General features: G+C 39.6%; 2 protein-coding genes across 2 annotated transcripts; both read right to left on the reverse strand.

The window, feature by feature from the left end:
• Positions 1-973: 973 nt before the first annotated feature.
• Positions 974-4651, reverse strand: LOC113397913 (metabotropic glutamate receptor 4-like). Its single transcript, XM_026636444.2, has 12 exons — positions 4405-4651; positions 4069-4240; positions 3876-3982; positions 3596-3745; positions 3379-3512; positions 3088-3254; positions 2677-2835; positions 2091-2253; positions 1796-2009; positions 1570-1721; positions 1308-1494; positions 974-1237 (listed from the first exon to the last, which is right to left on the reverse strand). Exons 1-12 carry the CDS (start codon positions 4613-4615, stop codon positions 1005-1007), a joined length of 2049 nt encoding a protein of 682 aa, XP_026492229.2. The 5' UTR covers positions 4616-4651; the 3' UTR covers positions 974-1004.
• A 93-nt stretch (positions 4652-4744) lies between these two features.
• On the reverse strand, positions 4745-8542 carry LOC135193586 (metabotropic glutamate receptor 2-like). The gene is made up of 5 exons (XM_064216669.1): positions 7820-8542; positions 5903-6122; positions 5246-5388; positions 4998-5168; positions 4745-4906 (listed from the first exon to the last, which is right to left on the reverse strand). The coding sequence occupies exons 1-5, from the start codon at positions 8540-8542 to the stop codon at positions 4745-4747; spliced, it is 1419 nt and encodes a 472-aa protein (XP_064072739.1).
• Between the last annotated feature and the right edge of the window lie 1582 nt (positions 8543-10124).

Consider the following 10124-nt stretch of genomic DNA (forward strand, 5'->3'; position numbering starts at 1 on the left):
AGGATAGGAATGACCGTGGAAGTTCAGCGGAGGTCTGGCGGATTAGGGAGCTCTACCCAGAAAACACTGATTGTCCGATGAGAGGAGGAGCTGGGGTTACCGCCGGCGGGCCTGGCTATAGTTCGAAATAACTTACTAACTGTTGAACAAATTCAAATGATACGTGAAAAGGCGGGTGAATATTTAAGAAATAATCCTAGATAAATCAGAAATAACGTAAGCGGTAGCTAAAGAATGCACTGGGAAAATCATAGGAATGAGTTTATTATGAGAAACTATTACGGAGTTACTAAAGTTGTAACAAATAAAACTGTTCAAACGACTATTGCATCAATGCTTTTGTCTAAAATGAGTTGTTTAAGAGCATTCATTAATTCAATGAGTAGTGCAATAGCGTAATGTAGTAATACTGCACTCTTGTATTTAGAAAGCCCTAACTTTTCTCAGATTTTTAGACCACTTACGTGAAAGTTTCCAAAAATCTTTTATTACAATTTTTTAATTTCTGTTTTTTTATTTGATTCTAGAAGTTTTATAAAAATAATATTTGCAGGCCTTTTTTAGGAAATTATGGTATTAAAATCGGTTATTCATTCATTATCGGTCGTCCGGAGTCGACATAAATCTCTAGGTCCTGCGTCTGACCCATCTACGGTCCTCTAAAATTCACTACTTGTACAACATTTATTAGACTATGTAAAGTTATTACTAGTTTTCGGCTTTTCGGGTATTTATTAAAAAAATAAAACATACAAAGTCAATTCAAAATATTTATTTTGCAAACAACTAACAATAACTTATAGTAATATCACAATATTTGATCGATAATTTTTTTAAATATATGACACGTATAACTCTTACTCTATGATGCTCACTAGCGTCATGGAGATAAGTCATGGTGGTTTTCACACTTATCTGAAGTTTGTATTGAACAACTTCACCGCAGCGCGTCTTTCAGTGGGCAACTACACGAGCACGGGGCGCCGCGGTGGCCGAGCGACACGCTATAAGGCGGGCCGCGCTCCGACCACCGCCACGGCCACGCGTAACGCCGGCTCCGCTGCGGCTCGCCGACGAAGTGCCGCACCATTTGCTTCCTCGAAGGTGGGCAACCCAGCTGTCAACTCCGCCAACTTCTTCGGGTCCAAGCAGAGTCCATTACGTTCAATCATGCCATTGTTCTGAGTTGGACTCAACTCCTCAGTTTGAACTTGTCTATCGGTGGATGTCGATGGCTCTGCAAATTTTATTGTGTTTTAATAACGGTATTTCCACACATTAATATCTCTTTAATAATTGTAACGTACCAGTAGCATCAAGTGTTGATAAATCCGTAGAAGGCGTAGTGGCAGGGCGCGGCAATGGGGCAGCGCCTACAAGAGCCGCACAGACGGCTCCGGGTGCGGCACCGCGGCCGCCACGACCGCTGCGCCACCGCGACGGCATAAGATTTCCGCGAACATTCCGTTCCGGTCGTATTAAAATGATATACATCTGAAAATTTGAAAATTAAGCTAATAATTATCAAAAAAAAAAAAAAGCATAAAATGATTGCATCGACATATATACCTTTGGTGCAAAGAGGCATGCTAGGGTGACGCTTGCACTCAAAGAAATTGTCACTGCCATACTGGTGACTCGCAACGGAACGTGACTCGCGGTGCCAAAATATAATGGCACAAATGCGAGCCATATCACACACGTCGTATACATAGTAAAACCTGCGAGAGCAATCCTCTTTCAGCATACAACTCATTAAAACTTTAAGAAATCTTCAATTTTCATATGTTCTCACCTATATGTTTACTCTCATTGAAAGCTTCCGGTATTTTTCGCGTGAGCACGGCGTACACAGTACAGATGACGATAAGTACTACCGGATAGAAGAAGGCGATGGTGTAGGACGCGTCCACATAGGAGTCACACACGAGCATGTTGTCCTCGCGCGTCGGGTAGTGGTGGATGGCGCGCGCCGGCGAAGCCAGTTGCCACACTACCACGATCACAATCTACAAGAGTAAAAGAGGAAAGTAATTCCGATTACGAATTCATTACTAAATGATTTGTCTATGTATGTTAGAATTTGTTACCTGTATTGATACTAATATTGAACAAATGAGAAGTTGAGACTTCGGAGATATGAGCGAGGGTCTTCGAGCAGAGTGCTTGCTAGCATCAAAGATACGTGCTATTCTGTTTGTTTTCGTTAAAAGAGCGGCATATATAACAGTGAAGCAAAACCCCGTGCAAAACCTGTAAAAAATATACAGCATGACGAGATGGACGGACGACGCATTCAAAGTGATAAAATGCTCACTGGTAGCAAATAATATTATAATTAAATTATTAGAGATCATTGAAGTAACTATTGTAATAAAATGTGCGAACGTGCGGATAACGCCGCCGGCCGCGCCCGGTGTTGACGATGACGCTAAATTACCTTTTTCCAAACATTTGTTTAGACTTAACTGGCCCAATTCTGAGAATCGAAGAATCTTAAAATACTTGTTACATAATTACGAGTATGACTGTAATATTATTTTGATAAGGCTTACTTCCGTGTTACAAGTTACATTAATACGAATACAGGAAGTAATAAAAATAAAGGCGTAGTCTTGATCATTTTGCATGACTAAATTATTTTACAATTTAACATTTTGAGAATTGAACACAAACCGTTGAAGAGAACAGAGGAAGTCAGTCGGTCTCAGCACGAGGGCGAACGTAACGAGGTAGCACATGAGGATGCCTGCGAGCAGGACGAAAGATAGCTCGCGCCCGCTCGCGCGCACCACCGGCGTGCTGCTCCGCGCGACCCAAACGCCACCTACCAACCTGTGATCACCTTTTTTGTTTGTTTTATGTCTCATTGAAAATACAGTCATAAAGGTAACAAATGATGCTATGCAATAAAGCGGTGAGCTGGTCAGTGTAGTATCCGAGCACTCAATCGTTCCGCGTAAAAACAACAATACGAGGAAAGATTCTGAAACGTAGTATATTCTTTATTTTTGTCGTGCTTATCTCGTGACATCGACTTTGTGCATAATCTCATTATTTCTATGCTTTATTCGTGTTTATATTTACATCGTAAGCAAGATGCCCAGAGCTGAAAATGTCATTGCTCCGATAGCTGCCGGAGACGTGGGTTGGAGGTACAGTTCCGGCACCGGCGCGCACTGCATGCGCCTCGAATCAGGCAAGGTGCCCCGCGCACACTCCATGCAAGCCGTCTCTGATACCGGAGACCGTATCTGCACAGTTAAAGTTCAGTTTAAGAGAAAACTTATATTAGAGTATCTATTTATAATCGATTTTAAAAATTTATAATGTCAATAGAATTGTTTAAAAATGTTTTAAGTAATATTTTATTGGTACCTCATACTGCGTGCAGTTGAAGCAATGCCAGCAGCAGCTCTCCCCTTCGACGTATTGCTTAGCTTGGCCCAGCTCGCACTCCGCACTACACACCGATTCAGGGTGATGAGGTTCTTCCCATTTGAACTGAATCTCTATGTCACAATAAAAATATATTTTTCAAAATATGTTTATATACAGATCTATTATAGGAATCTAAAGCTCATTTTCTACGAACCGTCCATGTCAAGTTGCAATTCACCATCGAGATAGCGACCCACTCGGATCCATCGGTACACTCCACGCGTCACTTGCTTAAAGTGTAAGATGTTGTAGCGCGCGGGACCATCACCGTGGGCGTCGAAATGGAACTCATCACCACTGAGCCCTTGGTAAATAAAGTTCAATAAGCAGTGTCTAAAATTTTGTTAAATGTAATTGTTGTTTTACAGACTACATACGTAATGTAATGTACTATTACTTGAGCTAAAGGATTCATATAAACATTTCAAAGAGACCTATGAAGCGCACTTGTCGAAGATATCGCAAAAGAGTCGGCCCGCTCACCGGTCTCATAGCCTCGCATAGGCCAGGCTTACCGCCGCACACATCCCGATGCATGTCCCTGCAACACATTCCTTATTCCTTATTCATATTACTTACACTCGGGAAAACTCACGCAGTCGTCATTAAATAAGAGCAAAGTCCAACCGAATAGCGAACACGAACGCCCAGACGGCATCGGCAACGAACTGCAGCTGCGCTTCAAATTCTGTGTTTTCAGCGGAGAGTCTCTCGCGTCCCGTACAGGGGAGGTACTTCGCATTATTCTTCGATCGCGGACTTCCCGCGTAGCGACATCGGAACTGTTCCTCCCAAAATTCTACATTCAGAAAAAATATTCATTTTGATTATTTACTTCATTTTGAGTGTTTAATTATGTATACGATATGATTAATTATAATATTAAATGAATTGAAAGCAATAAATTAATGAAATTTTATATCAAATATAAACATGCGCTCTGTTTAAGGTTTTTAAAATTACCGACAAACCAGGGGTTTCTGAAATTATTTTGTGGCGTTAGAGTGAAGAAGTAGTCGCGAAAGCCTCGAACAGGATTAGCCTGAGGTTGTACGCTAATGGTGCCTTCGACGACTGGTTCGTTGCCAGCCGCCACGAGTGCCCGCGCGCTCCATCCGTCCGACCCGACCCAACTGAAGGTCTGCGCGGCTCCTCTACGTCGAACTGCCGCCATCACTCCTGCAACTTCTTGATCTGACCCGAATACAATAACACCTGCAGGCAGTGATTGAATAAAAAGTAAGCTGTATTAAATTATTTATTTCAATAGTATTTTACGTTACTGAAGGAGAAGGTCATCATGTTATAAAGGAAGTTCACCTCGGGCACGCGGCCGTGACAGCAAGCGTTCAACTATAGCATCGTATGCATTTTCGTCCGCTGCACCGGAATCCTTTGCAAGCCTCTCTTTGACCGCTATGCAGATATCATCGCGCAAGAGAAGAGTTTCTAATTCTTCAAACGCCTACAGTTTAGTAATGAAAAATAAAGTTATTCGAATACAAAATGATTTTTTATCCCAGATGCACTTACATACATTTTAGTAACGCTTGTACCTTTATCCCATAGTTGGATTCCTCGTAGATGATAGATACATAGCGCCATCCGAATTTTTTGACAATTTCAACCATAGCTCGCACTTGGTGGAGGTCGGAAGGTATTGTTCGAGTGAAGTATTCGAACCGCGCCTTGTTCGAAAGTTCTGGAGACGTCGAGAAGAAAGAGACCTATAGCAATTGTAAAGTGATAAATACTTGACTTTATTTTATCAATTACTCGTGAAAATTAAATAAACGCGTTTAACCTGAGGGATCTTAAACAGGCGTAAGAGATTGGCGACTTGTACCGACGTGACGGAGGAGGCGGCGCCCACTACTCCCGAAATTACCTTACGTACTGCTGTTGCATTGCAGGCATATTCTTCGTCATCTATGTTGCTGATCGATCCTGTGGGTATATAATAAATTTGTTACGAGATTCTATATATTAAAGAAGTAAAGATAAACTTATAACACCAAGTTTTCAACTCCGAAGGCACCGAGACTTTTGGAGGCAGAGTATCGTTTCCAGCTTTTATATGATTTGAAAAATCATAAAAAGGTAACATATATTCAAGCGTACAAAGGTATATTCATTTTGTAATTCTTAAGTTCCGTAACGTCTTAAAACTATTATGTACATATACATACAAAAAAGGTGTAAAAGAGTGTGTATTCTAATGATAATACTTTACTGAAGTCCTCTGCATAGGAACGAAGTATTCATTAATCATTCTGCTGCATAATATCGAGCTGTTTTGCTTTATGGGTGAGCGAGCGTGTAACAGTTTAATAGTAGAAACTACAAAATGTAGCTGTGGCATGATTAAATTCTTATTATTTGTGCCTTGTTAACTCCAGTCAAAAACAGAAGAGAATATTAGCTTATTTATCTGGTTTTTAATACTCCTTATAAAACATACCTTTAATAAAGTCGAGTGCCATTTCGAGTCCACGTGTGTCGCTGTCGCAGTCGTCCAGTACTAGCGCTCCAAGTTTGACGCCCGGTACTGCGAGGCCGGCACGCTCCGCTTCGTCGAGTGCGAACAGCATCGCCTCGAGGGCCTGCACGCCACCCTGCGGCATCAGCGGTCCACAGCGCGCCACGCTGCCTCCGCTATTACCACTGGCTCTTCCGTGCACCTTAGATATTTTAAGCAAGTAAAACGATTGTATTACATTGTTTTATTTACTGTATTAAACGAAATAATTATTTGACATGAATTGGGAAATTCACCACAAATATGAATTGCCACTTGGGCTCGCTTATTTGAAGTACTGGCAGTAATTTCGGACATACTATAACATACTTTAAAACACAGAGGTCGCTAAGAGGATAGCGCTTATCCTTACGCGACGATTTCCGCCAGTCCTCTGTACTGTAGCCGGACTGTGTACATACAAATGTAAGATAAGTCTTATTTGTTTATTAATTGAAAAAGTTACACCATCATCTTATCACTAAGCACATAAAATTAAAAACTTTTATTTCTTTTTTATTTCTTGGATTTAAATATGAGAATAATTCTTATCGAATTTAGGGTTTTATTGGTAGAGATACTGATCACACTGCCTAAACTTTTCGGTTTCAAGAACAATCGTATTCGTTCTTTTTGTACTTGTTATATCATCGGCTGAGCACCGGATTCAAATACTGAATATATCGCTGAGTGGTCTTAAAAGTTGACTTTCTTAATTTGTGATTAAATTGCATTTCTATGTTGGATATCTTTACAGAATATAATAAAAACGGAGTTTTGAAGTTTTTTAAAACTTTTTACAAAATGTTCCTACCGACGTTTAAAATTTGTAAGTCTTCGAGTCCTGTTTTTCTTTAAATGCCTTAGTGTGCAACTCAGAAAGTCGTAGTCATTTTTATTTTGTAATTGACAGTAATTTTTGACTCATTGGAATGATTTTCCGGAATTGGAATCGTCGTTTATAGTAATCAGGACTTTATACCTTGAGAAGGTAAAATCATGCTTACATCCCTCGATCAAGGTATTTATCTTTTGGTTATTTGTGTAATTATTGATTCTTTATATTTCGTGTTGCAGGAGGTTTTTTTTATGTACCACATATATTAGAAATTTATAGATGAAAATATATTAAATATGGATGGCTGTAGTTTCCTGATTGAGTGTGTGCAGATTTCTGCTGGTGCTACTCCAATGATGGCATGCTTGTTCCCTTAAATATTTGCATTAACCACACCACCATACAAAATTTGGTGATGTATACTCTTTAACTACTTTAACTTAGTTTTCACTCTCCTTGCGAACGGTGTTTTTAATTATTAAACACTAGCGAGCCGCGCTGGCTTCGCTCGGGAACAATGCTGATACTGAATATAATACAGAATGTCTTTCTATACAAAGTATACAGCGTTCTTTATCAGACAATACAAACCGCTGCCCATCTCTGTACGTAGGGGCTGATCGCCGGGAACAACGATTCAATTATAAAAAATTCTCACTATTTGAAAACTACACTCTCGAGTGATGCGGGGTATAAATTATATTTATATCATAGAATACAATTTTCTTTATCAATAAGCTGCACCCGTCGCTTGTTATAATAACGGGGGAAACTTGTAACTATAGTTATATGTAAAATAGTTTTAAATATAGTTCTGTCTCACAGTATTAATTCTTAGCCAAATATTTAATTATATATTCATTTTAAACGTTTTCTCTTTCCATTATTAGTAATATAACAGAAAAGAGAAGAGCAGTAGGCACGTGAAGCCCGCGTGTAATATAAAAAAACAGTTCAATCAGAGACATTATTACACACAAAATAAGATTAACTCGTTTTATACGCAGTCGTGCGATACTGACCATCATCAGGCCGCCGAGTACGATGTCTCCCTCTAAGACCGCAGCGTGCTTCACCGGCCATATGCTGTCGTTTTCGGCTTTCTTCTTGTTAATGACTCGCGTTTCTCGACGTTTGCTTAGATCATTTCCTTTGGAGTTATTTTTAGTTTTTATTTTAGTGTTCGCGACGCTCTTAGATTTTCTCGATTCCTTATTTCTTGTTTTCGGTTTATTTTGTACACTACTTGTTTGGGCCGGCTTATCGGTTACTTTAATATTCGCCGTAAAGTGGGTCTCGCTTACAACTGTACTGCGTGTAGTTTGAGGAGTGGTTGTTGTTCTCTCAGTACTGATTGTTGTTTCGTTCGTATAAAATATGCGATCTGAGTCGATGGTATCTTTACTGGCAGAGAGTGCAATCGCTTCACCGAGTGTGGTGTGTATATCTTTAGACCGGAGTGAAGACGCACTGGCCTGTGCCTCCTCTTGCTTGATACGATTTCTCTTTTTAAAAAGTTTTGATATATCGAACGTACCTATGAGCGAGTGCGATTCACGTTTGTTGCGATAATATTTATCCAATGTAGTGTAATGTTCTTCAGAGTCGTGATATGCGATATCCACTAGCATGAGAGACATATTAGAAGTATCACGATCCAAACTCGTAAGGATCAGGGGTGGGTCGTGCTTGTGTGAGGTGGCTGTGGCCAGCAGCAGCAGAGCGAACGCGGCCTCGCGCACCATGTTCAGCACATCCCCTTCTATTTATCACAAAGTGACATCCTCATGAACTTTACTTTAAAATTTTCGAATAATTTCGGGCACAAAAATGACATATTTTTTATTTTATTGATAAACTTGTCATTGTTAATCATTGGAACTAAATTTATATTCACTAAATATTAGCGTAGCATAATTTAAGAACAATTTAAAACTATACCACGGATACATTTTTACAAAAATAAGTTGAAGTAGTGACTGTTAAAGCCGATCAATCGAAACTAAAAATATTAAATGTGCACTGCAATGATTGTGTTCCATTGGCTATACGAGTGTTGCAATAGAGGTTAATAAGTGTAAATTATTGAATGAAACACACGACACAAGTTGGCAAAGTTTCGGCGCGCGGTCGCTCGGCGTGTAGCGAGCGTCGACGCGGCGGGCGGGCGCTGGGAACTGCCGCGCGGCGCCGGCACGGGTCGCAGGGCGGCACTCGCAGCCCGAAGCACTCTTATTTACCGGATATGTATAGCGAAACATACGTTTATATTTTACGCCGAATTGTACATTCTAAATACTAAATAATATATACTTTCGAACGGGTTACGTTTGGTTCAGTAGTTATAATGAGTTTGTACGACTCATATGCAGAAAAGTTTATTTTGCAGTACTTAGTAATAATTTGTTAAAGTTTAAGATTGTTATGGTTATCTTTGAGATACAGTGATAAATAATACGAAGTTGGTTACATTGTTACACTGCTCACACTATCTACATTATATAAATTACTGTTCATTGTATAATTTAATCAGAACTCATTTTGATTCCATGTATGTTAAATGTTAATAGTTTCATCACAAGTGTCAATCACAATCTATTAAAGGGATATTTTAAAAAAGTAATTTTTCTATAGGTTCTCGAATTACTTGACACAAATTCCAGCAGAAAGCGTTCGAAAGATATTTCACTAGCAGGTTTATGTAGCGTGAAGCCGCCAACGCCGATACGGCGACCCTTCAGCTTAGACTTGAGGGGCCGGACGGCGTTCGCAGCCGATTAGGCGCTCGCGGTACACACGGCGCTAACCTACCGAGCCAATATATAATTGCCCCCCAACCTCCCCCCTGCCCTCACTCCCGTACTGAGAATCGTGCCCAGTAGTGTGATCTATAAATAATATAAAACAAATTCTCTTTTTATTTCAGTCTTTCTCCGCTTTCTTTTTCTAAAACGCTCAACGGATTTTGATACGGTTCCATTAGTAGAAATAGCGGTAAACGAGGAAGGTTTGTACATAAATATTTGATACAAAATATTATTTTTCCAAAAAATATTTTTGGTGCTCACACGGCTGACGCTGGTTAAGGCCGGGGATATACGTCACCGTGTGTCCATGTTCCAAGCTGCTCTCATAATAACTATTATTATTTGTTACAAATTAAAAATAACCTATCGGTTATTTGCAAAATATTTTCCCCACTTCATTACCAGTGGATTAATAATTATTAATCCTTAGTCAGATAAATGTGCTAGTTACTTTGGATATTTAATATAGATTAAATATATTTATACTATATTATTAATAAATAAATAAATAAATATTGGA

Source organism: Vanessa tameamea, chromosome 13 (assembly GCF_037043105.1).
Source record: "Vanessa tameamea isolate UH-Manoa-2023 chromosome 13, ilVanTame1 primary haplotype, whole genome shotgun sequence".
Classification (NCBI taxonomy): domain Eukaryota; kingdom Metazoa; phylum Arthropoda; class Insecta; order Lepidoptera; family Nymphalidae; genus Vanessa; species Vanessa tameamea.

Excerpts from the sequence above, each read along its gene's own strand:
- LOC113397913 (XM_026636444.2), bottom strand. The coding sequence starts at position 4,615 with ATGGCGGCAGTTCGACGTAGAGGAGCCGCGCAGACCTTCAGTTGGGTC. Across the intron at positions 4,241-4,404 it reads CAGAAACCCCTGGTTTGTCG|AATTTTGGGAGGAACAGTTC; the intron begins GTAATTTTAAAA and ends TTCTGAATGTAG. Across the intron at positions 3,983-4,068 it reads GCGTTCGTGTTCGCTATTCG|GGACATGCATCGGGATGTGT; the intron begins GTTGGACTTTGC and ends AATGTGTTGCAG.
- LOC135193586 (XM_064216669.1), bottom strand. The coding sequence starts at position 8,542 with ATGGTGCGCGAGGCCGCGTTCGCTCTGCTGCTGCTGGCCACAGCCACC. Across the intron at positions 5,389-5,902 it reads GGCACTCGACTTTATTAAAG|GATCGATCAGCAACATAGAT; the intron begins GTATGTTTTATA and ends ATATACCCACAG. Across the intron at positions 4,907-4,997 it reads AATCCAACTATGGGATAAAG|GCGTTTGAAGAATTAGAAAC; the intron begins GTACAAGCGTTA and ends ACTAAACTGTAG.